This window comes from Rhinolophus ferrumequinum, chromosome 6, assembly GCF_004115265.2.
Source record: "Rhinolophus ferrumequinum isolate MPI-CBG mRhiFer1 chromosome 6, mRhiFer1_v1.p, whole genome shotgun sequence".
Taxonomy (NCBI): Eukaryota; Metazoa; Chordata; class Mammalia; order Chiroptera; family Rhinolophidae; genus Rhinolophus; species Rhinolophus ferrumequinum.
In genome coordinates, this window is record NC_046289.1 from 84,537,131 (window position 1) to 84,565,073 (window position 27,943).

Below are 27,943 nucleotides of genomic sequence, written 5' to 3' on the forward strand. Positions count from 1 at the left end.
AGGCCAGTAAAAGTGAGCCTGCTAATAATAACCCGGCGGCTTTCTCTTCTGGCTACCACCTCTCCCTGGGTGCGCTGAAGTCTCTTCAACATTATGGGTTTTTTTAATGAATTTATTTAGGATAAGGAAAAGAGTTGAGCCGGACTCCAAGCTGTACCTCTGAGTACCCCAGAGCAAGGAAAACCTAAGGGTAGCCTGGACTCGGGAGAGGGAGTGTGGCTAGCTACCACGTGTACTCCGGAGCCACTTGGGTCCAGCTAGCTGTGTTAATTAGGGGTTCTAATTTTATTGCATCTCGGCTTCTCCTGCTTTGTCCCCACTATAGTGGTCTTAAAAAGAAACTCCAATAGGCACACACCAGAACGAATTCCCAACAAACACAAACGCGGATTTCTCTGCCTTTCAGTTGTTAAGAGAGCGCACGGGGCGGGGGGCGGGGGTCAGGGGGGTGGAGGGGTTTCCGTTCCGGCAGTCGGGGAAATCTCAGCGAAGGGAACTTCATTCCGGGTTCTTCCCGGTCCTCGCCCTGCCGGTCTCACTGCCGTTTGGCCTCGGAGCTCCCAGGGGACGCTGCGGATCCTCACAGTCGCTGCAGTCCCTGCCTCCGTGCTCTGGGTGGGGCATGGTGGAGACAGTACCCACAGCTGGAGCGGGATCCGGGTCTCCCTCATTCACCCCTTCAGTCCCGAATTCCTCATCTTGGAGTCTGTGCCCATAGTGAGGAGGGTAGTGTGAGGCCCCTCTTTGCCACAAGCTCTCGGTGCGGCCTTAGGCAGGTTTTTCTCCTCTAAGTGGTGGAGGGGAATGTCCACTTTCCGTGCAGACACCTGCAGTAAGGGGGCTCCTCTTGCGGCTTCAGCGCGAGCTGTTTCTGCACAATAGGGAAATGGGGAGGGCAACGAAGGACACGGGGTATAGAGGGGTTCACACCCCGTCTACTCAACGATGTGATCCCATTTAATCCTAGTGTCTTGTGTGCTTCCGTTTAATCTAAGTCTCTGTCTTATCTGTTGTGAAACGGGAAGGATAATAACACCTCCTTTGGAAGGTTATTGCGAGTGCTTGGACGTTGTGAGCCCTCAGCAGATGGTAAGATGAGCTGGAGAAATGTTGTCCCATTACTCCCCATCCCCTCGCGGAGCCTCTGCAGTTTCCCTCCGCAGCGTAGGAACAGCTCACAGCCCATGGCCCTGAGTAGCCTCTGGGGACCGCGAGAGGACCCAGCTTGGCATCCCGTGGAAGATGGGCTTTCGGTGAATCATGAAAAGGCTGATTGACTCTCGGGGTTGTCTTGGAGCATGGTGGGGAAAGGTACGGAGATTTGGAGCCCAATAGAGAGTTGAGGGTGGAGGAGGAATTGGAAGGAGGAACTGAAAATTTCGGGCTATTGAAGTTCTGTGGATTTTCAAAGGCCTTTCACAACCTTGGCAAAAATTACTGTGGGAGAGCGATCAGATCTGACACCTGTAGATGGCGCTATGACGAGGTGACTTAGTCTGCAGAGAGGTAGCCTGGGACTCGAAGACCGCGGGAAATTTTCCGTGACTCGGTTCCTGACTCTCTGCTCCTAGCCCCCATTCCTGTTTCTGAAGGGAAATCGAGGACAGTGCAGCAAGAGTCTCCGCTCTCAGGGTCAGCGAGAGGCTGGTTGGTGGTGGAGTTAGTCCAGAAAAGACGGCAGATTGGATATCCTGCGCCTCCAGGGCACCGTGCCAGGCAGTCAGTCCCACCGCTACGTCCATTGCCTGGGTGCGAGGGCTCGCCGGCTCGCTCAGGATCCCGAGCGATTCGCGGTGACACCGTGTCACCTGTAATCCGAGGGGACCGCGAAGTGAGCAAGCCCCGGTTCCCTGCATCACTGAAAATGGAAGGAACGTCCGTGCTTAGCACCAAGACTCCCGCCCGCAGGTTAATTTCAGCTCCTAGAAGCCTGCAGGCACCCCCCAACATGGCAATAAAGCAGCATTCAACAGAACCTGGACCACGGTGAGGGGACGGAGGGGCTTTGCATTTTCTTGAGAGCCGAAACCGAGGCTTAGAGTCAAGGCCTAGTTCGTGTTTATCTTTTCCAGACAGCCTTTAGGCCAATGGGATCTTCGGAAGGAGGTGGCCCCCCTGCCCCCGTACGGACCCTGCCGGCAGGGTCTTTAAAAACCCTGCTTTTCCCACACGCAGCTGCAACTCTCCTGAGCCGCCGCAGCTCAAGGCTGTAGAGTGACCGCCGACGGTGTCCTCCTGTCGTCACCGAGCGGTGTGGCTTCTACAGATGCTTGGACCCAAGCAGGGTGAAGTCCCTCCTCCCTCTGGCGGGAGGCTCAGTTCGGCTTCCCCGCAGGGATCATCTCAGCCCCTGCCCCCAGCCTGGATCGGAGCCTTGACCGCCCCTGCCGTCCCGCAGCCACGAGTTTTGCCCCTTGTACAAAAACGTGTTCTCTTTCATTTGCGGATTTAATAAACAAATGTAACCATATCACACTAGGCTCCGCGACGTCCTTCTGAAAGCAATTCCACTGTTGAAAACTGAAAAATGGGTGTAATTTGCGTTCAGAAAGTGATGTTAGGGTCACGGCAATTTCCCGGGCCGTTATTTATTTTTACTTTAAAGTCTTTAGGGAAGATTTGCTTATATACTCAGAAACCTTCCAATGCGAGGGTACCAGCAATCGCGCGCGCCTTCAACGCGGGGGGAGGGGTGGAGAACAATTACTGAGTGACGCTAATATGGGGAAACTGAAAAAGAAATGTCGATTGTTTTTATTGTAACAGAAGGAGTGAGCAAACAAAAAAACCAACCCCGGGTGATCGGAAACAGGCAGGCGGAGAATTAAAAGCGGGTCTCAGGCGGCAACAGGCCCCTCCCCTGCCCTCGGAAGGAGGAAGCGGGTGAGGAGCGCTCGCAGCCCCGGGGCCGATCCTACGGCCCGCAGCAGAATTTCCGCACTCTGGACCGACCAGGCGGGCTGCTGCCCTCTGGGGAAAGGGTCTTTAACCGTGAGCATCGTCGGCAGGAAGGCGGAGAGGCCTTGGCAAATCTAGGAGAATCCTCCGGTCTCCTTTTGGGGGCCCCTGCCCCCTCTACTCGGGCTGCTGCGTCCCGCCGCGTCCACAGCCCGGCGAAGTCCAGGCCGGCAGGTCAGTGTGCGGACACCCCCATCCCGCCTGGCTGGGGCTCAAGGCCCCCGCGGGCTGTCTCTCCCTCTACGCAAGGCTCTTGCCCCTAGCCGCTGCCCCCGCCCCCGCCCGCTGTTCCACACGCAGCTACGCCGGGCTTCAGCTCGCGGTGGACCCTCCCTCGCCTTGGGCACCTGTCGTTGGGAGGTCCAGAGGGCGGAGGAGCGGCCGCTGACCCTGCGAGGCCGGGACAAAGCAGCGGGCCGATCCGGGTTGGAACCCGCGGCTCCGGTGTTGGCAGCGCAGTTTGGCGAGGACTGGAGAAATCCGGCCTCTGTCTCTCTACGCGGCGCGCAATCCTTCACTTACCCTGGAAGAGGCGCTCCTGTGGGGGAATGGGATCCGAGAGCTTGGCTCTACCGCATTCCCCCTCAGACGACTGGAAGAAGTGTGCTTTTCACTTTGCTTCGATAACACGTCGCGGAGCTTAGACTTTGGCTGCTCTCGATGCCCGCAACTCCCCGGGCAGGGCGAGAGACGGGTACAGTCTCCCCGGCCTTATCTGGGGTTTTGTCTGTTTCCAGCACGGGGGCAAGTTGGAGGAATCTGCTCCTTAATATTTTGCTCTGCCAACTGTGTTCTTCATAAGTGCAACTAGGAACAGCAGGACCCCTCTCCAGCGCAAACACACGCCCCTCTCTAGCTATACGCCCCCCCGCCCCCCGCCATCCGCAGTCGTCGCTGACCTGCCGACCCCTGGATGTTGGCGCCCGGCGGAGCAGGCCAGTGCGTCGGTCAGGACTGGAGAGCGAGGGGAGGTCTCCCCACTCCCTGCACAGCCTGTAACGCCGGGGTCCTACCTCTGCAGCCCCCGGGCGCCGTCTGCCGGGCCGCGAGAGGGAGGCCTCGGAAGGAGCTAGATTTCTGTTCGTTCTCGGCATCTCTCTTCAGACCCAGCTAGTGCCGGGAGGGGGGCGCCGCAGGTGACCGCCCGCGGCACTGGGCCCGCTGACAGATTTATGAAGACTTTACAGCATCTGGCCTGGGCCCGCAGAGGCAGGACAAGAGTCCAGCCAAAAAGGCGCGCTGCGGACTAAACTTCTCCTAGCCTCGTGCCCAGGCTGAGCCGCCTCTGACGTCCTGGGCCCTGGCTCCCCTCGGGCGGGTGTACATGTCTGTCCCCGCCAGTGCCGAGCGTACGGATTCTCTCCGCCCCGCGTAGCCCCTGCTTCACACCCTCCCGCCCGGCCAGCTTCCAGTCTCCCACTGAGTAAATATTTATCCAGAGAGAGGGTCGCCCCTCAGACGAGGCCTCGGCTGCGCCCTGGGAAGGGCTTTGGCTTCTTCCCCGCCTGTGTCAGCGGCAGGCCTTACTGGTTATGTTTTGGTTTTGATCTTAAATTTATTTTAGTCGAAATTCTTCCGAACTCTGTGTGATCTCCCGGGTCCAGAGCAGACAGTAACCAGGGGGCACTGACCCCAGCTGACACTTGCTCTTTCTCAGTCCTGCATCCCTACGCCCACCATTGAGGCTCACTGTCCCTTAGTCTCTCTCTCTCTCTCTCTCTCTCTCTCTCTCTCTCTCTCTCTCTCTCTCTCTCTCTCTCTCTCTCTCTCCCCCTCCCTCCCGCCCTCCCTTCTTTTCTCTCTTCTCCTTCCCTCCCTCCTTGTGTCTATGTCCCTCTTTCAGGTTACTGGTTTCTGGCTCATCGGGTCTCTGGCTACCTGGCCACAGCGCTCAGTGTGTGACCCGGGAAGGTTCAGCATCAGCCCCTTCCTCTAGGATTCTCTGAAATTTCGATTCCTCTTTTCCCCGGAACCCGGCCTCGGCTTGCCGCGGATACTTGGTGTCCCAAAACACCCGAGATTTTACGTGCGCTCTTGGGAAATCGCTGAGCTGAGAGTGCGGAACACCTGCACCAATACCTCCCCCTCGCGCGTGATGAGGCTGGGTTGAACTCCAACCGAGCAAGGGGTCTGCCACAGCTAAGACCGCGCGCGTGGCTACGACCAAGTCCAGCAGGTGGAAATGCAGAGATAGCGACGACCTATTCAAGAGCGTGGGAGATGAGGCAGCTGAAGGAGTTGGGTGAATGAGAGGAAGTGGTGTGTTAGGTCCACCTACCGTAGCTAGCACTCTAAACAACACCAGTTGCTGGATCACTCAGGGCTGGTGCTGTAGAGCCACTAAAGCCTTCCAGGGCTCATAGACCCAATTGGGGCACTGGGTCTTGCCGGTCTTGCCAGCTCGAAGGCGGAACAGCATTTTATGGGATGCGTTCACTTCGGGGACGCGAGCTGAGCCTACAGTCGTCTGTAGCAAGTCCCTACTCACTGTATGTGTCTGCGGGGGGAAAGGAGAGGGATCAGGGGGATTCTTGATCAGGATGCGTAACGTGTTTCTTCCTTCTTACAAGCTTAAGGCAAAATCGTTAGCTTTCCTCAGATACCGCAGTCGCCAATTAATTTGCAGCCTAGCCCCAAGAAAGAGCTGCTGCTTTTAAAAGCTTGGATCCCCAAAAGACCTCCGCGGTCTATATTTCTAGTTGTGGGACTTTTCACAAGAACCGGGTTGTAAAGAATTAAGGGTGTTTGAATTCCTCTCTCCTTTATCTTTCAAATCCTTCATATCTGTAAATTTGAACTTAGAGTCTACTTCCACAATAGAAGAGTATCTGGAGATCGCTGTTCTTTTCAAAAAGCACAGCTGATCATTAGTTTTTCCTGGGTTCTTGTCACTTACTGGCTCAGGATCTAGGCCCAGTCAGCTTCCTAGTGTGAAGACCAGAGCCACACACATCCCTTGGGATTGTGGGAGGATCAGCCCGAATCCTGCGTGCACAAGAAGGAGCGCTAGACTTTCAGGTAGCAAGCAGTATGTGTATCATCTACCCAAAGTGTACAACTCCCAAGTTCATTAAGAATGTTCCCCATCTTGTTTTTTTTACATTTTGATTGGCATTCTCCATAACTCAAAATGTTGAATAATTTTGGCCGTCCAAGAATACTGTAGGCTTTAGATTAGATGTAGAGTGAACGAAAGTGGAGATTCAGAAGTAGGCTGAACTTCAGGGCCTCTGCTAGCTAAACGGTGGACGCGGGAATTACATAGGTACATGTGCAGGCCCTTCACCTTCTTGGGACCAAGCCTTTTTCATATATAAACAAACTCCTTTGCAGCGGCTTGCTGGTGGTGGGGAAACCGGCAAATCAAATGTTAGCACTGAGGACCAGCCGTCCAGCCCCGAAAATGCCCCAGGCACAGGCAATCGGTCGACTTTAGCTATGCGCTTGCTTTAGCTGGATGTAGTTACATCCTCTGCACCTCGCGGCTCCTGCCTGGAGCCTGGGTAGCTAAGATTTGGACCTACGCTCCTGGATAAACCCACGAGAGACTGCTGTAGGGAGCTAGTCAACCCGGTGGAGGAGGGGTCTCCACCTGGTTGTAACAGTGGCCTTCACCTCTGGCTCGTTCTCCCCTAAACCTCCTTGTCTCTCCATTGGGCCTACCCTCTCACACCTGCGCTCTAGCCACCTGGCTGGGGTGAGGTAGGGTAAGCTGGTAACAATTCTGAGACGTTCGTCTGTCCCCCAAAGAAATCTCCTCAGTCCCTTCCTTCTCCGAGTCCCTCATATTGAGACCAAACGCTTTCATTTGCTTATTCAGCATTTTTGTCAGCCTGATTTTGCTGTCTGTTTGCGTTGTTCCTTGCAAGGTGTCAAACACCCATTTTCTTTGTATTTAGTCACCCAGGTGCAGAGCGAGCTTGAAAGAGACAGCGGAAGGACTTTCCCGGACCGCGCTGTCGCTCACCGGCCCACACCAATCACCACGCACTTTGCCCTCGGGCCCACCTCTTTGTGGGGCGTGTCCCTAGTGAGTGATAGACAGAGCCGCCCGGCCCCGCTCAGCCCAGCCCACGTTGCTGCTTAGATTGAAATGCAGAACTCAAGCCTCTTTCATCAGGGCACAGACTTCCTTTTACTCCTTCCTTTTGCACTCTCGCCGCCTCCTCTTGGGGAGAAGCGGAGGCACCAGCGACACAGGGCAGCGACAGGCTGGGCCACTGAGGCCGTGCGAAAAGTTTCTTTCTGGAAGCGCGGAACTGGGCCCCGGTTGGTGTGCTGCTCGGAGCAATGGGTGAGTGGCGGCGGGGGACGCTGTCAGAGCCGGGAAGGGAGGGAGGGAAAGAGCGGGCGAGGGAGGGAGGGAGAGAGCGCGAGGGCGCGCACCTCTGAGCGCTCACACTCTCCTTATTGACTTTGCTCGTGTTCCTACAACTTGTAGGAACACGCTAAGGGTCAGAGGCTCCCAGCAGTTCAGTCTAAACGCTGGCTACTGGGTTGCTGTTGATGCCATTTTCTGATTTTAAGAGAAGGGAGCGGTGGCATCTGCAAGACCCGCAGCCCCAGTGACTGACCAAGTTTTGTTTCACATATATGTACACACGCAAACAAAACAGAAACAAAACAAAACAAAACAAAAACCTCTAGTTTCCCCTAGTCCTTGTCTAATTACGCAGGTCCCCTGGCAGGGCGCTGGGGATTAAGGGGGAGCGGCCCAAGGACTTTAGTGCCGAGTAGCCAAATAGGAACCGGTTGCAGGCGTCAAGACCGATTTCCCCGCCTGCTTCCGAGACTTTTGAGCATTCGAAGCAGCTTCACCAGCGGTCGCAGGCAGCACGGGAATGAGGGAGGGAGTCTGACTCGTCCGCGGTGATTTGGAGCCGTTCGGCAAGGCTCCTGAACCGTGTGGTTTGGGGAAAGCCCAGGTCCTTAGTCCGGGGCGGGTGCATCCGCCCTGTCCCCTGACGCGCGCGGAGGCCGAGAGGCAAGCGGCTGTCCCAAACTGCGGGTGCGCGTCTCCGCGCGCCGTGTGTTTGTTTTGCAGAGCCAGCCTTCGGGGAGGTGAACCAGCTGGGAGGAGTATTTGTGAACGGGAGGCCGCTGCCCAACGCCATCCGGCTTCGCATCGTGGAACTGGCCCAACTGGGCATCCGACCGTGTGACATCAGCCGCCAGCTACGGGTCTCTCACGGCTGCGTCAGCAAGATCCTGGCGCGCTACAACGAGACAGGCTCGATCTTGCCAGGAGCCATCGGGGGCAGCAAGCCTCGGGTCACCACCCCCACCGTGGTGAAGCACATCCGGACCTACAAGCAGAGGGACCCCGGCATCTTCGCCTGGGAGATCCGGGATCGCCTATTGGCCGACGGCGTGTGTGACAAGTACAACGTGCCCTCCGTGAGCTCCATCAGCCGCATCCTGCGCAACAAGATCGGCAACTTGGCCCAACAGGGCCATTACGACTCATACAAGCAGCACCAGCCGGCCCCGCAGCCGGCGCTGCCCTATAACCACATCTACTCTTACCCCAGCCCCATAACAGCGGCTGCCGCTAAGGTGCCCACGCCGCCCGGGGTGCCGGCCATCCCCGGCTCGGTAGCCATGCCGCGCACCTGGCCTTCCTCCCACTCCGTCACCGACATCCTGGGCATTCGCTCCATCACCGACCAAGGTAAGGGCGCAAGGGTTGCTGTGTGGATGCACAGAGCCTCTCTCCGCATCCTCGCTGGGGTCTCTGTAGCTGCGGCCTAGGCTCGCGTTTATCTCATCACCTGGGGCCTTTCCTTTGGAAATGTAAGGAGTCCTCCCAGGGGGTGTCCTGATCTCATTAAGCTGAAATTCATGCCCTTCGTTTCCTTGCCACACACAGTCTCCTGCCTCATCTCAAACTACCAGACCCATAACATCCCCCCACCCCCAACACATGGTTCGCATTTTCCACCCTCCCCCTCCTCGCGCGCCGCCGCAGCCTCAGACCGGCTCGCTCACTTGGGGAGCTCAGCCTAGGCCGGACTTGGGGCGCAGCCCGGGAAGCCAGAGCCGGCGTGGGGCTGCCGGCTGCAGACACCGCTGCGGGCAGCCTGTTTTGGGATCAGATGCGGCCGCGAGGAGTCAGGCACCCTGTGGAAATTGCAGTATTCTTCTTGGATTCTGGCAATCAGGCCAAATTTGCTCAGGCAGGAAGTTCAAATGTCACCTAATTGGTTTCATTCTTATGCTTCACTTCATTTTCCTCGGAAACAGAGGTCCCGAAGTTACTACTAGTAACTTGTATGTTACTGCATTGCTCATTCTGGGACTAATTTTCTGCGTTATTTCTCTCTCTCCTCTCTCTCTTACCTTAATAGACTTCGCTATATTATATATCTTAGTGGCACCAACCACCGTTGTGATAGAGACAAAAATGCATGGCAATTTCCTGTTGTCCTCTCTTCTGCTCTGTCCCGTCCCCCCACCCCCACACCCCCTCGCCTGCCACTTCCCTTTAGGGTCCCTCGGTGCCCGAGAATGCAAGTGGACATCTACGGTAGTCCCTGCATTTTGTCACCCCACTGTTCCTTTTTTCTCACCCTTGACCTTGCAGTGTCCTGAGTGTCTTTTCTGCTTGATAAGAATGATTCCTCAAGCTCTCCTATTCCCTCAGGCTTCCTCAGGAGACCCTAGTTTGTTTTATTTCCTGCGTTGTTAAAACAAAACAAAATAAAACAAAACAAAGGCATTCTCAGTAGGGAGAAAAGAAAGTCAAAATGCCCTAGATGCAAAATTTAAATATTGCAGAGATAAAGAGCCTCCCTTCTGAATTTCTTAGCCAAAAGTTTAAAGGTGCAGAGGAAAAATTAAATAGGAAAGGGGGGGAATAGTTCCTTTAATTATTTCCTGCCTTTCTTAGTTACCACCACATTGGCACAATTATCTTTTTAAGTAATTAAAGCAGAGCCCCAGTTTCTCATCTTCTCGGTCTCTGACTGTGAATTTACAAGATCTTTCTAAGAGTTCAATTTTGTCTTATTTGGAGCTGGTTGGAACTTTAGTTGGAGAGAGTTTGCCCTTGATTTATAGGATAAACTGACCTCACTGACATTTAAAGGAAGCCCCTGTTCATGGGAAAGTGTGAGATCAGCAGAAATGGGGGCGCACAGGGGGATCTCAATTTCTTAAGATAACTTCAGGCTTGTGCCCACCGATTGCCTTTTGTCTGGGAAGGCCAAGAGAGACTGGCAGTTCTGGGCCAAAACACAGTCTCCTGGTGCAAATTGAACACAATTTAATTCTTTGGAGAAGGGGAGGAATAGTGAAAGAAGACTGACAGAGTTGAAAAGAAAACGTTTCTTCCCTAGGGATCCTACAGTCAGACCAAATGTCAGTTGGAAAACTATTGGATTATGGAGAGGAGTAACTTCATAGATGTTGTTGATTCTGGATGCCAGCTTTAAACAACCTGTTTTCTGACAAATTTGTGCCTATAAAATGATTATTTCTATAAATGACTATTTCTACAAAGTGATCAATGCTTCCAAGCACTGAGTCAGATGGAAGTGTTTAAAATCAAGTGGTTTTGGCTTTGTCAAACTTCGGTACTCCATCCATAGGTCCCAAAGATAAAACACACTGCTCACAGTCTTCCAACATCTCCTGTTTAAAATTGCACTTGGTCACTTAAAGACACCAATGATTCAATATGCAGCCCCTTAGGTATTGTGGTAATCAGTTTACACCATATAATTTTCTTTGCATCTCTAGTAAGAACATAAAGGATAACTGATGGCTTTACTCCTTTTTCAAAAACACTTAATTCTACTTTCATTTTTCTTAACCTTTTACATCATAAAAACAAAGCAAAACAACCCTCTATAACCTTACCACTGACACTTGTGGCATTTACAGTGGTAACTGTAGTGTTTACTTTTTGAGTCATATGCACATAACCTCACATATTTAATGTATAGAGCTAGAGCATCAAGGTTCGTCACACACAAGGTATGCACACACAAGGCAAAAACTGCACATATATTTTGCATGTGTATTGTGGGCAGCATTTAGTTATTTGTTTGCCAAGAACTTTGCAGGTCTTTTGTTCCATCTATTGACATAACTATGAGGTCCCTACCTCATAGGGAGCACTTACCTGGATGTTTCTACGTACCAGCACAGGCGCTGGGGTTGCCCAGGACGCTCCTCTCTCCCTTTTCATTCCACACCAGTCCCAGATTTTTGTCAACGCCAGTCGACGCTGGGTTAAGATTGAGAGAACGGCCCATCCACCTTCAAGGGTTCTTTCCCCCATCAGGGAAAATTTTGGCAAAATTCTCAGGCTCCTTCCAGTCGTTTCTCCGGGGGAGAGCGGAGGGAAGGAGGAAATCAAAGGCCGCTTGTCGGAGAAAAGAAATCTTCCCGCAGGCATGGGTGAGAGACCTAAGAGAGGCCTACTCCGAGGCAAGTCAACTTCACCCGGCCGTGGGCTGGAAGCCGGAGAGGCCGCGCCTACGCCCGGCGCCCCTGGGAAGCAGAGGGCAGGGGACCAAGGTCAGAGCCCTAGGGCTCGCTGGTCACGGGTTCGGGTCGCGTCTCAGGAGGGGGCGCACGCTTTGGACCTCCAGCCTGACGCCTTCTCCTCCTCCCCAGGAGTGAGCGACAGCTCCCCATACCACAGCCCCAAAGTGGAGGAGTGGAGCAGCCTGGGCCGCAACAACTTCCCCGCCGCCGCCCCGCACGCGGTGAACGGGCTGGACAAGGGAGCCTTGGAGCAAGAAGCCAAGTACGGTCAGGTGAGGAGGCGAGGGCCCCGCCCGGTGGGCCGCGTGGCGGCGGGGTTAGGGCCATGGAGGAGCGGTCCTTTCCTAAGCCTCGACAGAGGGGAAGCCCGGGCCGACTGCCGGTCGCCGCACCAGCCCCATCCTTGGGTGTCCAGGGCGGGACGGAGGCCCGTCGGAGAGCGGAATTGAGGTCTCGACCCCCGCTAGGAGCCCGCGGCCCTGGGGCGGCCGCTCCCGCGGCGCGTCCCCGGCAGCGCCTCGGGCCGTTGGGAAGCCCTCTCCGCCGCACGCCTCGGGGCCAGGGTCTCCCGAGGACGGCGCTTCCGAAAGGCCGGGCGAGCGGCCTCCACGCCCGCCAAGCGCACGCCCGGCCCGAGGTCGCGGCCCGGCAACGCCGCGGCTGCGGGTCCGCACGCGCGGACCCTGCGCGCACCTTGGCTTCCCGAAAACAAACAAGCGTGGCTTGTCCTGCGGTAGTGGGAAGAGGGCATCCAGATAAACTTAATAAAGTTACCATTTCCCGATTAAAGGTCACGTCGTAACCTCCCAAGGGAGCTTAGTGAGAAAACCTCAAATTATACAGACTGGCTGTGGACCGTTTAATGTTTCTTTCCCTCTGTCCCTCCCCCGACTCTCCTAAAGAAAAATTAAGACACCCGTGTTTTCTTGTTGTTGTTGTTTTTCTGAGAAAACACTAAGCAACCACATCACAAAATAACAAAAGCCCAAAAGTTTTGAGTCTAAATTCATCACCACGGGCTAGGACCAGGAGGAGTTCAAAGCCAAAGCTCTCAAAAAGAAAAGGGAAAAAAAACAAACAAAAAAATAAAAAACGAAAAATAGCATCTTAAAGCATCTTAAGTTTTCTGGGAGCAGAGCTGGGTAGGTTTGCAAATTTCTTCATACCAAACTCCAATTCCAAAGCCTCAAAATAAACGCAGTTTTCGTTTTATTCTTTTGAAGCCTTAAAACTTGCAGTGTTTTCTTATCTGTAAAAAGCAGCTTTTTAAGTAAAATGGAACTTGTTACTCTTATTCACTTGGGGAAAAAAATCCTACTTGTTATTTTCTCTAACAAACTCATTTCCACTTTTTCCCCCTCTTATTTTGTTAAAACAGACACAGATACATATTAGTAGCTCTCCTCTGATAAACAGCACAGAAAATAGCAACAAGGAGAGTCCCTTTCCTGAGTCTGTTTCTATTGTTAAGAATGCCAATGAGAAATTATAAGAAAGTTTTTAATTTTCTTTTAAAAAAGTGCCTGTAATTCGTAAAGAAGAGGCAGTAGGTACACTGGTTAGAAGCTTGGATCTTCTGGCAACTTCACCACTTAAGCAAATTATTTAACCTTTTAGAGACTTCATTTCTTCATCTGTAAAATGGGGATATAATAGTCCCAACTTCAAGAGATGTGAAGATTCAATGAGATAATGCAACCATATGGCATATAGTAAGCACTCATTGAATATTACCTGTGATTATAAATGGAGGTTGGAGATTGACTTTTAAAAACAAGCAATTTTTTTTTTTTGGTCAGAATATACTTTGTTCAGAGAACTAATAGTCAAAAAGTGTCAAGGTATTTTGTTACAAACAATAGGAGTGTATATATAAAACACCTAGCATAATAGCAAGCATTTAATAGTTCCTCAGTAATTTTTATTAGGTCATCATTTCTAAGAATAACATTGTGAAGTATAGAGTTGAAAAATAATCTCCAATTCCCACATATAATTGATGAACCCAGTTTATATATAAAGCAGTGTCATAATCCAAAAACCATTGTGATTATTTTTACTTTTCTTGAATTATAGATTTAGCATTTAAACTTATTTAGAAATGGTTAATCTATACATACACTTCAAAACCAAACCAATGAATTTAAAATAAAAATAGAACACTTTCAAATGATCTCTGTATATTCATTGAACACTGAAAATAGATTACATTTTATACACTGAATATTAAATCACTAAATTCAGATTCATAAAAGTAACTAACTTAAGAAATAAGTGGCCAAATAAGTATTATTCTAAATAACTAAGAGAACAAGTTAAATTTTTTTTTCCAGAAGAGAAAGTTATTTATATGAAACTTACATTTGGAAAGTTCTTAATTGTAATATGCTAATCTTCTGCATTGCCATGTAGTAAGATAATTCAAATGATGTAAAATTTCAAAACTTGAAAAGTTTCTAAGCACAGTTAAATCAGTGTTTACTCTATTACAATTATCAAAATAGTGCTTAATGCAGAAGGTGTGCTAAATATGCACATAAATTTAGGCCAGGTCATTTTATGAGCAATTTTGGAATTTAGAAATTGATTTCCTTGAGAGTAAAATTATACATTAGTACATGCTCATAAACATACAGAAGTGAGGTGTGTTTTACATTTATTTTGGTATTATATATATCTCTCTCTATTTGCCTTACGAACAAAATTTGAAAGTCTTTGACAAAAAACATATTCTCAAAAATTTTGCACATAATACTTTCAGGACATTTACAATTGCTATTAAATAGTGAAATATTATATGATCTTAGTTTTATTTTAGTATATAAAGGAAGAAATTGAGAATTCAGAATCATAGGACTTAGAGCATAATCTTTCCCCAGAAAACACCTGTAAAATTACCAAAGAGGCTGAATTGACAATTGATTGTAGGTAGAATTGATTACCGTAATCTAGTTTCCATTTTCAGTTTAAACTGCAAAAAAAGATGCCCGATTGCTGGTAATTAGAACCTTATGCATATTTGTTACACAAGCCTATCTTTTGATTTTAAAATAGTACTTTAGAATATGCATCCAAACCAACCAATTTAAAATAAAAATTGAACACTTTCAAATGATTTACTCTGTCTGTATATTCTGAACATGAAAATCAGTTACATTTTATACACTAAATATTAAATCACTAAATTATCAGATTTATAGAAGGAACTAACTTAAGAAGTAAGTGGCCAAATAAGTATATTCTAAATATTTAAGAAAACAGTTAAATTTTTTTCCAGAAGAGAAAGTTATTTATATGAAACTTACATTTGGAAAGTTCTTAATTGCAATATGCTAATCTTCTGCATTGCCATGTAGTAAGATAATTCAAATGATGTAAAATTTCAAAACTCAAAAGATTTCTAAGCACAATTAAATCTTGTCTTACACTTTGATATTATGCTGCAATTGATATTTTATAGTGCCATTCAGAAATCTTTATTGTCTACCTCTGAGGATAGGTGAAAAACAATATTTATTTATTTTGGCTGTTTTCACCCACATTTTATGTTGGGCTAGAACTCTTTAATCTCATCTAATTCTGAATGGCAACAATGATCTCTGGTTCCTAATGGCTGTTTTTCTTCTGTTGAAAGCATAAAATTTGTATTGAATGCAATTGCATGGCAAAACAAACAAACAAACAGAGAATCATGGGTTGAAATATAGCTACCCTTTACTTAGTACTTAATGAATTAATGCCTCATTTTATTTAAACAGTTTATAAATAGTTGTATAGCTTTTGAAATATTTTCTACAATTGGGCATACCTTCTCAGAAAAAAAAAAGATTGCATATCTGGTACTCTAAAGTATCTGAATGGTAGACTTATAAGCTTTGGGTATCTTCATTTTGGAGTAGTATATATTAACTCAGACAGCAAGTTTAATATAATATTAGCTACAAATTGAGATGTCAGAAATGAAGACTAGTCTAAATATTTAGACTTAAGAAAAAATTCAGAGGTGTGAAAATAGTTGAATTTGGAGACAAATTAATCTGAAAGTCTTATGAAGAATGCATTCATTTGTACATTATATTTGAAATACAGTATTTCAGAATACCGAATATAATTTTCTAGTACACTATTTTAAAACTGGCTGTCCTAGCAGACATACTGTTCTTGTGAAAAGGTAAATTAAGTTGCACTGGATTTTTATTAATATCAAATACAGTTAATTTTGTGTTAATTTATGCTTTTGTAGAGAATGCAATCTTAGACAAATGCCAATAGACAGTCTTTGAAATTCATAATGCTATCTATTATGAAAAACATTCTTTGACCTATTTAGTTTTTAACTATTAGTGTTTTAAAACAAAATTAATGATTATGTATCAGTAAAATGTGTCTCATAAAATACAAAAAGTGATTAAAATTTTTTAAGGCTACATCAATTTAATAATGTTTTGGAAACATTAAATTTAGAAAAAAAATTCAAATAGCAGCTTTCCATTACCCAGAGACATTTAGATGTATCATTTCATAACTAAGCAAAATTAAGATCCTTTTGGATGAATGTTGAAACCATATTTACAATCATTTAATTTTATCAGATTTGTTTTATTAAGTCATTGCATAATTAATCAAGAAGGGCAGAAAAATGATTTCACCAAAAACAAACAAACAAAAAACAAAAATCAAAAACAAAAACACCAGAAAACCTTGTTTATGTTCAGATCTAAACCATTTTCTTGCTTATGATATATCTCAAGGTTGAAATTCTAGGTGAAGCACACCTCAGTTTGTGGCTAAATCTACTTCATTATAAAGCCAAGGTAAACTCTTTTTATCATAAGGAGAGGACTAGGTAGAACTGGTGAGTGCATGAAAGATTGTGGGTAGAGGACTTGGCACTGCTATTTGTATTTTCTTCAAGAGAGAAAATGTTGAGTAGACAATTCCCAGAATTTGAAGAATAGTCTATAACCTCTAATTGCCAGACAGTTGTCATACCAGTTTTTTTCGTGGTCATATAAGTGTTTGGATACTAATGCATTTCCATTTTCTAGGGGGTGGGAATAAATGTAATGACCATAAATCAAATAATGAAATGGGTAGGTTAGAACTTTTATTTACTTTTTTCAACAGCTTCATTAATTTTGCTTACTTAAAGTGTAATGCTTGTTTTGTGATAAAGGGTGCTTAGTTTTGTTTTTTAAAGCAAGAGTATCACATCTTTTGCTTTCAAAAGTCTGCACTAACTTAAGTATACAAATGATTATGAAACACCTAGAATGTATCCTGTTTTATGGAGATATGAGATGATTGAAGCAAGTCCCTGTCCTCAAACTGTTTACAATCTAGCTTTCTGCCAAAATAGCTTCTCAACATATTCGTTTAAACACATATTCTTAAAAACTGGCAAATCGGTATCTCTATATATTGGAACAAATGAGATGAAAATTCATGCTTTCATTCACTCTAACCTTAACTAGACTACATTGCATCTTATGTATTTTTTCTGGACTATTTCCTTTAATGGTAGTGGGATAAAATCTATCTTTTTCTAAAAATGTTCAACATAGCAAGTAACTTACTTTTTCCAGGATGCAATTTGGTCTATTTTACTTTGTACTATTAGTAATGTCATTCTCAGAATTAGGTAGTAGATAGTTCGCTCCAGGGAGGACCCTTGTACAGTTCTTTAGAGGAAAGGATTCTCTTATGGCTTTCAAGGAAGATCCACATAAAAAAAGAGGTTGATGGAGTGATGTCTTATTTATGGAATATTTAGGTAAAGTCATTTTCAAAAATGAGATTTCCATTACATGCCCATTGCTGGGGTTTCATTTGGAAAATTTGTTTACTCTTCCCTGGGGATTCCATATGTTAGTTGATTTATAAATCATATTTACAATCCAATTAAATAGAGTAATTTAGCATGTTTGCTCCCACTATATTTATGGTGTACATTTGGTAGTCTCTACTCAGCCTAACTAGCTTTCAGATTAATTACATGCCCTTCACTGAAAACATTAAACAGATTTGGGAAGTTTAAGTCATGTACTCTTTTACTGGAAAGAATAAACAAGCATCAATGCTACCTGTAGTTTTCTTTGCGGTGGAAAATTTTACTCTTTCAGTGATTGCTTCATAAATAACAATTATTTTCTCCAGTAGAGATTTGTATCTTTTAGTAATGTCACATTTCAAAATTAATAGTGAGAAAATTTATGTGTTTATTGAGTCACTAGAATGAATGAATAGTGAAGGTGGCAGGTACATTTTAAAGCATGTTTGTTCTCTGATCTAGCTTATGCTACTTTCCCCCTTCATTTCTAAATATGAACTTATAAGTAAAAAGAAAAATTAAGACAAAACTTTTCACTCCAAACCTAGGTCATAATTTAACCTGAGGGAAAGCTAAGAGCTATTTTTATTGTTTAAGTTGAAAAATTTCTGTTTTTTTAAGAGGTCAAACCCCTCCAAGCTTCCCTTTCTGCTCTTCCTTTCTGTAACACTGAAGAGACTGCATCACTAAAGGGACTCTAAATATATTGTGGATTTTAGAGAACTTTGAAATATTTAATACTAATAGGAATAATAACACCAAAGCAAGTTTGACGCTCTTTAAGTATGAGAAATGGGACAAATATGGAAAAAATTAGCAGTGTTTTTTTACACTCGACAAACAAATGTGGTCATAGACTAAGTAAGGCACCTGAAGGTAACATGGGCCTAAATCCAATGTTGTACCTCCCCCTAAATCCCAGGCACATTTTTCTAAAACGAGAGTTTAATCCAGCCAGGTTTCTCAGGGGGAGCATCTCTAGGCAAAACAAAGAAGTGGGTGCATGTAAAGGGATTGCAGACATTGCAATAAAACAGTTGAGGAGCCCCAAATAAAGGGGACACATCCGGGAGTAGTGGTTCCAAGGGAAGGGTGTAAGGAGACAAAAGGGAAAATGACAAAGCAAGTATTTCAGAGAGAACTGTAATTTTGGATGATAGAAAAATACAAAGACAACAACAGGCAGGAAAAATTTAGCTGTGATGACAAAGAGAACTCACCAACAGAATTTTTTCCCTACTAACTAGAACATTGTTTCTATCATGTATGGTATTAAAGAGTCTAACCTATGTATTTGTAAAATATTGAGCGAAGGTTTTCATTATTTTAAAAGTCATTTAACCTTAGCATTTTAATCTTAACATTCTTGTTTTATGATTCTTGGTGCTCATTGGCATCAATAGTATAAAATATTAATTAATGTTACAATGGAAGAGACCAAATGCAGATGCAAACACCTTTCCATGACTGAACTGGAACAATTGATGCCTTTCCAAACTAACTTCTCATAGGTTATTGGGAAAATCCTAGATAAACATGACCAGAACTGTATAATCTCTATGCAATGCTAAATTTCTTCTGCAATGTGATAGCTCTCTATCTTCATACTCATCTGCTGAGAGCCTTACAGTGTCTCCTCTGAACCATTCTCTAATGAGCCCTTCTCAGAAGGAAAAAAGATTTTTTTTTTTTCAGAAGTTAAGAAACAGAATGAGGATCTAGCAATGAGAATAGGGTTCTAGAAAAAGAAAGAATCTTTCTACCAGATATTCTCCCAAAAGATGCTCTGGTTTGAGATAAAATTGTGTCTGTCTTTTAATTGTCCAGCAAAAAGCAGAAATAGATTTGCTATAGAGGATCCTACATCAGACAGGGGTGATAACACGTGCCCATTGACTTGTCAATTGGCCTACAGTAAATGGCTAAATTCCTTAATCTGTATTCTTGTGTATAAAAAGAGGATAAGATTTCATGTATATTCAACAGTGATGTGCAATGGTTTCTTTGTTTAAAAATACAGTATCACCCTTTGGGTTTCTTGTAATACATTTTAATTTTAATTCAACATTGTATTGTACTACTTCTATATCATCTTGGAAATTATTATAAACTCAATAGTTTATAATGAGCTACAATTGATCAGTCCTCATTATTTGATAAAATATGTTGGATATTGCTTGGTACCAGGACATGGGACATATTCAAGAAAACTTAGTTTCCTTTCCCCTTTCCCATTTTTCAGAGAACAGGTATTTTGACAAACAGAACATGAGGTCTATGTTCTTACAGAACAGGCACACAAGATTAACCCCTCTACTTTTACTCTTATTTTGCCAGAAATCAATGCGCAGTATTAAATCATACCCATGTATATAATCTACTTCAAGTATTACTCTAAATTGAGAAAATCATTTTTGAGACCCCACCCATGAAAATAATAACCAAGTGAATTAAATTAGAAAACAATTTCTATGTTGCAATTGAATTGGAAAAACTGTCTAACATGTCTGCTTAATTTACCTCTAAGGATTAAAACAGCTTTACTAATAATAAATCTATTATTTGCATTTTACTTTCACTAGGAAATACGCTGATATGTAATACATTCACATCACTACCAGAAAACAGGATTTACTGTTTATTTCTAAATAATGTAGAAATTGAGGGGAAAAAATTAGGTTACTTGAAGAAGGATGCTGAGCGCTCATGCCAGAAATCAGGGTGTTTTTAATGTTGTTAATAGTAACAATACTAACACTAATTGGATGCCAAGAGAATACTGGTTTCTAGGCAGACTTGCCTGCCAGAGCTGCTGCATTTTGTTTGCAAACTAAAATTTTACATTTAAATTCATTTCAAGAGATTTATCCATGTGGCTTGAAAAAATTTACATCACAGGGCCCCAAAACTTTGCAAGCCAATTTTCCAATTTCAAAACCACATATATACAGTTCTTTTACATTTGAATAGCCAGTTTCCGTTTTGATAAAATACCCTCAATCGTCATTTAAAAACAAGAAAAATCATAACAGGCACACAACAGTTTAGTGGTTACCAGAGGGCAAGGGAGGAGGCGGGTGGTAGAAGAGGGTCAAGAGGGTCAAATATATGGTGATGGAAGGAGAACTGACTCTGGGTGGTGAACACACAATGCGATATATAGATGATGTATTACAGAATTGTACACTTGAAACCTATATACTTTTACTAACCATTGTCACCCCAATCAATTAAATAACAGTGAAAAAATACCCACTGTTTTTGCCTGTCTTTTGTCCAGCAGGCATTTACAACATGATGTTTTAAACTATGGCCCCTATTTTATTTAACAAAGGTCCTGCTCATTTTGAGTTCTAAACTGACAGCCCGTGATCTGTGCCCTTCGTTGCTGGAAATGAAAGCTACACCAACCAGGCCCCTCACAAACGCCTCAACAAAAGAACCAAACCAAACCGAAGTACGGGGAAGGTTGACAAAGCCATATGGATAGTTGAACAGATCCTAAGAGGATTTCACTTCCGGTCATTCTTTCCTCCCACTGCACTGCCTTCCTATAATTCCAAATAGCACAGCACATACTGTGAATTTTCTGGTCGTAGCCTCCTCAAAACCTTTGTGGAAAGAATAATATCTTGTCGTTTGGCATTATGTTTATGTAGCAAGACTGAACGCATTTAGAATATAATTAAAGTCAAGTCTAAAAAAAAAAATGAGAAAAGTAGAGTCAGAATAGTGTTGGCTACTACTGCTCAGAACTTACAGTCTCCTCTCTAAGAACCAGTGAAACGTCGCTACTGTAATGTGATTATTTTCACCTCTTCTTTTTCCCACTCCTTTTAGGCACCAAATGGCCTCCCAGCGGTGAGCAGTTTTGTGTCAGCATCCACCATGGCTCCTTATCCTACCCCGGCCCAAGTGTCGCCATACATGACCTACAGCGCTGCTCCTTCTGGTTATGTTGCTGGACATGGGTGGCAACATGCCAGCGGCACCCCACTTTCCCCCCACAACTGTGACATTCCCGCGTCGCTGGCGTTCAAGGGGATGCAGGCAGCCCGAGAAGGTAGTCACTCTGTCACAGCTTCTGCACTCTGATGGGAAATTCCATCTGCAACAGCTTCACCCGGGCCCCCCCTCTTAGCACACCCTCCCCCCTTCCCTGGTCTCGGATCCCACCCCTGCTGCCCTCCAACCCTTCTGCCTGGACAGCTGGCTTTATGGACTCACCTCCTTTGTGCTGATGACACTTAAATATTTCTTGCCATAACTTCTCTCTCACAGAAAACCTGACATGACTTTAGGATTTAAAAACAAAAGCATTATTAAGGACTGAATGAGACATTTATGCTGCCCACACACTGTTTTAATGTAGTGAAGAAACCTGCACCCCTCAAAGGGCTTAAGGAACTTTTTAAATTAGTCTTTGGTAAAACCACATGTGTATATTTATTCTAAATCAACCTAAACTTTTGAAATGTGCAATTGTTAAGATTTTGCAAAATCAATAAAGGAAAATACATGTAGAAAAAAGTAATGCTACACCCTCTAATCAAATAAGGTGACCAAATAAGCCTTAATTCATCATTAGGAAACCAATCAGCAGTTGATTTGAGTGATCCTTTGTTTATTTTTAAGAGATGACCTATTTTGTTGGAGAATATATGTATAACACAAGCAGTATCTGAATTTAGCTCCTCCTGGTGTTTTGACTTGGTTCCAAATACGATAATGTTTATATTTTCTATTAGTTTGTAAATAATGGACTCTGGATGGTGCATTTGTGTTTTCATTCCATGGGATACTCCCCTCCCCCACCCTTCTCTATTTTTTCTTTCTTTTGCAAAGGTGACTTACTGGCAATGTCTTTGTCTCTGTTTGGTGGTGGGCCACTTGGGCTCCTGGACCTGGACTTGCCCCAAATTCTGTGTGTGCAGTGAAGGCTTCAACATCCCATGAAGGACATTTTCTTTCTACAGCAGAGGATTCAAAAACAGATAGAACAAGCCAGTCTCCCATTTTGTATTCTAATCAAACAACACACATGCCAAACATATAAAGGCAAGAGGGTGGAAAATATCTGAATAAGAAGGCTCTAAAGAAAGTCACTTAGAAACTTAAGTTTAATGTGAAACGCTTTGCAAAGACACTTAAAATGAACTTTATGTTAAGAAAACCACTGTGAAACTAAATTGTACTGTTGTTGTTGGCTTACCTGTGTGTTCAGCAATCTCAGCCCAAAATTATGTTGTAATTTAAAGAAAATGGAAAATTCTGCTCTGATGAATGTAAAAATGGCTTGCTGTGAAGTTTACATTGTTGTACAGAAGCATGTTTCACATGTGGGCAAACTGGTGGTGGTATTAGGAACACAAATGCTATTTAATTTTTAAAAATTCCCTTTATTCATTTCTGGATTTACAGGACACACTTTAAACGGATAAATCTTTCTAAACCAATTTTAATGGTAATAATAGAGCTGTGGGGGGTGTGTGTGTGTGTGAGCGTGTGATTATGTGTTGTATTTTAAAACAATTGATTTTCTTGGGCAAAATTCTACAGTTTTTATCTCTTCTGTTTAGAAAGTTCTTCCTGCTTGGCCATATAGTCTTGAAAATACGTTTTTAAAACATTGGTACAAGTCATCTATTGGAAAATTAATATATTGCGAGTTTTGGGGTGTTAATTCTGTGCAATAACTAAAAGGGCACATCACTAGACATGGATGTTAAAGACGCATTCGTTAGGTGATTTTGATTTCTTCCTATCTGTGCTGTGCACAGCCTCCGTGGCAGTCCACTTCTGTCACATTGGTTTCATGGCTTCATTTAAAACTCAGATGGCTAGATTAGCTAGGTCTTCAAATCACTAGGATGTAAACAGCAGATTTCTGACATACAAGTTATGTTCGAGGAATTGCTTTTCTCAAGCAGCAGATACATTACGGAGAGCTTTGAACTGCATTTATTTCTAAAGCAACCGAAATTCAGTGCTACAAACAGGGGATTATAACTTCAGGAGAAGAATAGCAGAAGGAGCAGATGAACTCTCAGGGCCACAGTCTTCCTTTGATCTTGTAAAACTCCTATTGACATCTGGAGTTCCCAGTCTGGTGAGAAAATAGACTATAAACCGAATGGAACAAAAATACCAGTCCAATATTTTGGTGGAGACTCTAAAACCATACCATACAGGGACTCTCCTGCCATCCAGAAAAACTGACATAAGGTACAGAATTATTCCTTATCAGATGTTTTTAGGTGGGTATTAGGAGTCTTTAAAAAATATCAATCATTTGTATGGAAACACAACTAAACCTTATTTTCTTTTATCTAAATTAAGAAATCTCTTTTTATTATGCTATTTATAATTTTTTCTGGTTCTTGTACTTTTAAAAAATCTAATATTAATGGTATCAAAGTTTTCTCTCCCTCCCCTCTGGCCCCCAGTCTTTTCTTAGCAACAGTGAATTCACATGAAGTAAATTTAAAAAGACAACAGAAACCCCAAATATAATTTGCTATTCAAAGCAAATTATGGTTTAAAGCTACTTTTAAAAATAGAGATGGAAAATGGATTGGGATATGGGGTTGGGAATTGTTTGATTTTTAGACATTATTATTATTGGTTAATGTTGACATATTTCCTGTTTCTTAGGGGGTAAAAGTGTTGTTTTTAAACTGGAAAATGCACTCTTTCAGAGATCCTTTTCCATCCCATCCACATGGAGAGGTGAAAGGTTCAATTTCATGGCCTCTATGCAGGCAGTACTCTCTTTCACAGGATGCAAGAGTATTACCTGCAAGGATAGAATGCAGTTGTATAACAGACATTCTTATTTCTCTTGTTTTTTCCTACTTTTAATGACTCTCTTATTGAATATTGGGTTGAACTATAAATTAAAAAACATGTTGCAAAGGATGTACAACCGAAGGCTGTGTATGTATATACAGTATGTCAAAAAGCCTTTATTTTTATACTTTAAATGCTCTAAATTAATAAAAAGTAATAATTACCATGTTATCTTTTATTTTTTTATTTTCAAAATGCTTTAGTGATGTAGCCTCATGGTAGAAATATCCCATACTAGTAGTTAAGAGCGGGTGTCATCTAGAATGTGCAGATATTTTTGTTGACTTTAGTTACTGAAGTAACATCATTTCAGGATGCAGATATAAAATCAAGTTTGGTTGTATCAAGGCCTAGGAGACATTTTTCGGAGTGCACATTAATACAGAACTCTTTGGAAATGCTAAGTATGTACTTCTGTTTTGAAACATTTTCCCCTGCATAATACGTATTTTAACGTTGCAAATAGCAGATTTCATACCTGAAGCTGTCACTTATAACCAGTAATCTGAAAATGTATTTTCCTCTAAACATTTTTTTTTTTTAATTGGGGAACATTGGGGAACAGTGTGTTTCTCCAGAGCCCATCATCTCCAAGTCGTTGTCCTTTAATCTAGTTGTGGAGGGCGCAACTCAGCTCCAAGTCCAGTCGCTGTTTTCAATCTTAGTTGCAGGGGGCGCAGCCCATCATCCCATGCGGGAATTGAACCAGCAACCTTGTTGTTGAGAGCTCGCGCTCTAACTGAGCCATCCGGTCGCCCCTCCAGAAGCTCAGTGGCAGCTCGTTGTCTTCAATCTAGTTGTGGAGGGCGCAGCTCACTGGCCCACGTGGGAATCGAACCGGCAACCCTGTTGTTCAGAGCTCTCGCTCTAACCAACTGAGCCGACCGGTGGCTCCTAAACATTCTTTTTAAGAGTGGCATAGGTAAAGTGTTCTGAACAAAGTTATTTGGAGGCAAACATAGACAGCACAGATGGGCCCAAGGAGTGGTTTTAATTTGTGATTTAACATGAACATATTTCAGCAACAAAACTTGTTCTCAAAGGGAACTATGTGAAGGAAAGTAGGTTAGTATAATTTCATGTTTTCTTTTTGTCACAAAAGACTTCAAATATCATGATTTTAAAGTATGACCTGTTTTAACAGTGCAAAATGTAAAGTAGATTTAGGAAAATATAGGTGAGATGTGTATTATTACTGAAGAAAACCAACAGGTTTATAGCTTAACATAAAAGTCAACATTTTTAAAAGGCCATTTTAGTGCACTTTAAAAATATTGTTTGTGACTTTTAAATATATATGGAAGAGTTTAATTCCTTAGAAAAACTGTTTAAATTTTGGCTTTTTTTTTTAAAGCATTTCTTGACCTCTTGGAAAAAAATAATTATCAGTGGATTTTCATTGTGAAGCAATGTAAGAAAATCATAGGTCTAAAAATTTCTATTGCTTTTATGAAATATGTCTGATTTCTATGGTATTTTTCTATATTCAGCACCTCATACCTCATTGCTTCATGTTATTTTTCTTCTCACAGTTTTATGGATATGGCCAAAACTACTGTCTCAAATTGTCTAGAGATAATTTTTGAAGTATCAAAATAGGTTTGGTTGCTGAACTGTTTTTCCCTTTATAATTGTGTACAATTGTATAATTATAATCTATAATTGTATCAGCTTAGATGATTGATAGTCTCGCCTTCTCAAGATGCTGTATAGCAAATATCCATTGTCTCAAGGGGAAAACACTTCATAGGCGATCACCAGTTCTCCTGAAGCCACAAATAGCTATATTCATAAACCAGCAGCATCACTGCACCACCTAGAAAAGAAAGGAGCCGGCTTTTATTGCAAATCCTATGCAATAGTGTTGTCTTTCCCTCATGGTTTTTGAATCCATGACGTCCCACAGAGCCTATCGGGCAGGGACGAGTCAGAATCATCAGTTCTTGAGCTCCAATACATAGATATAAAACTACTGTGGAAAATTCTCAGGGCAAAATCAAGACCATGTTGCGTCTCCAAATACATTTTTTTCCCCAGGAGTTTCTGTAACTTTCAACATTTCTCATTAGATTCTTTTTCAGGCACTTAAAAAATTAAAAGTAAATAAATATAGACACTTAGTCATGTAAGGGCATGTGGCTTTCCTACGAACAGAAACCTTCAGATCGTTCATATGTAGGCAAAGGATTTACTTTTTTCAGCCCATAATTAGCATTGTGGTAGTTGCATTCAAGAAGAAAATCTCTAAGATGGTGCTTGATGAATGAGTCTGGTTTTCTCTTACAGCTTTCAAACTGGATTGCAATGTGAAAAATAGCTTTTGAATATTTAAAAAATCTGCATGGCAAAACTAAGCTAGCTTTCAATCTCCTTTTGCTTTCATTCTTTTTGTCTGCCTAGGACATATATGTATTGCACTTGAAAATTTGGTTGTGGAGGTTGGGTGTCATAAGAACATCATTTGTCTTGGAAGAGGGGAGTTATGTAACTGGCTGCAGAGAGGCTTGCCATGTAATATGTCAACAGGAATATGACACAGGAAAACAGGCACTGAGCCTGCTGAATACCTAGACATCAGGAGAGCATTTTTGTATGTGGATGATTTTGTGTTCTATCTGATGTAGTAAATAGCACACATTCTACGTCCTTTCAGACAGTCTCTATCTATACTTTCATGTCCGTGTGAAAAATATTACAAAATCAAAATGTGGACAAACATCCTCAGCACAACTTAGAGAAGACTTGGCTGTATGAATGGAAGATTGACTTCTGACAGAAAGAAATAGGGCTTGATTTTGATTTTAGTTATTTTGTATACACGGACATATGCTTCTTTAAAAAATCTATAGTCCGCACATGTTTGTGTAACCTTATACCAAAGATAATTATCTGCCTGTGATTTTCATTTTTAACCCATGAAGATACTCTCTGTTAGACCTCTCTCAGCTGCTGTAGCCTTCTTAGTGCTTTGGCAAACAACGACGCACTACAGAGGTTGTTAACATGTATGTAACTGCTGTGTTTACTCTTATGAACTGTTCACAGTGTAAGACAAGAACACACAGAATTGGGCTAGGTTTCAGCCTAGTACTATTTGGAGTTTAAAGCACAGACTTCAAGATTCTCCTTTCATTGGAGGTACCTACCAATAGGGTATAGAGCTGCTAAGGCTGTTATAAAAATAAGATGAGATTCTTCTTCAGAATAAAGGATGAACATTCTAGGTTCACTTTTTTTTTTTTACTGTCTCTCTCTTTTTCTTTCTCCTTCTTCCTCTTCCTTCTCCTCCTCCTCCTCCTCCTCTTCCTCTTCTTCCTTCTCCTTCTCCTTCTTCTTCTTCTCTCTTTGTAAAAATCTAATCCTTAAATTGAAAGTGTCTCTCCCTTTCTTTCCTTTGAAGTTGCTAGGACTTGCATGTTTGGAATCAGAGTGGAGGCCAGGTCTTTGAATGAGATTTCCAGTTATTCACAGTGTTGTTTAGCCTGAATAGTATGTTTGCGACAACCCTTTTCATTGGACTGAACCCCACAGCATCTCAGGACACCTCATGCAAAAACATTTAAAAAGCCAACCAAACATTTGCAAGCCTCTAACAAAACTTGGGGTCAGATTTTTAAAGAGTTTGGATGCATGTTCCAGTCAATTACCATTTTAGTTCAACTTTCCAAGGTGACCACCCTTTTCAGGCCCATCCCCTCCTGAGAAAGCTGGGTTAGGGCCAGTCTTATGATTTTCTCTAATACTGGGTCTATGAGCAGGTGTTTACTGTGTGGTGCAGGAAAAACACCACACGCCTGCAGAGAGAGTTGCACA

The 27,943-nt window shown here is 43.6% G+C and overlaps 2 protein-coding genes across 6 annotated transcripts in view; one reads left to right on the plus strand and one right to left on the minus strand.

Moving 5' to 3' along the window:
• Positions 1-2,871: 2,871 nt before the first annotated feature.
• Positions 2,872-27,943, plus strand: part of PAX9 (paired box 9) — a 29,129-nt gene continuing 4,057 nt past the window's right edge. For 3 of the 4 annotated variants that reach the window (XM_033108509.1, XM_033108510.1, XM_033108507.1), the window contains exons 1-5: positions 2,872-3,132; positions 6,858-7,252; positions 8,003-8,629; positions 11,581-11,723; positions 21,122-21,344. In XM_033108509.1, the coding sequence (XP_032964400.1) occupies positions 7,249-7,252; positions 8,003-8,629; positions 11,581-11,723; positions 21,122-21,344 (997 nt within the window). In that variant the 5' untranslated portion in view covers positions 2,872-3,132; positions 6,858-7,248. Of the gene's footprint in view, positions 3,133-6,857; positions 7,253-8,002; positions 8,630-11,580; positions 11,724-21,121; positions 24,726-27,943 lie in introns of those variants that run through there. The other variant, XM_033108511.1, reaches the window with a different exon arrangement.
• SLC25A21 (solute carrier family 25 member 21) overlaps positions 24,899-27,943 on the minus strand; it is a 450,750-nt gene continuing 447,705 nt past the window's right edge. For both annotated transcript variants that reach the window (XM_033108513.1, XM_033108512.1), the window contains one exon: positions 24,899-25,946. In XM_033108513.1, the coding sequence (XP_032964404.1) occupies positions 25,885-25,946 (62 nt within the window). In that variant the 3' untranslated portion in view covers positions 24,899-25,884. The remainder of the gene's footprint in view (positions 25,947-27,943) is intronic.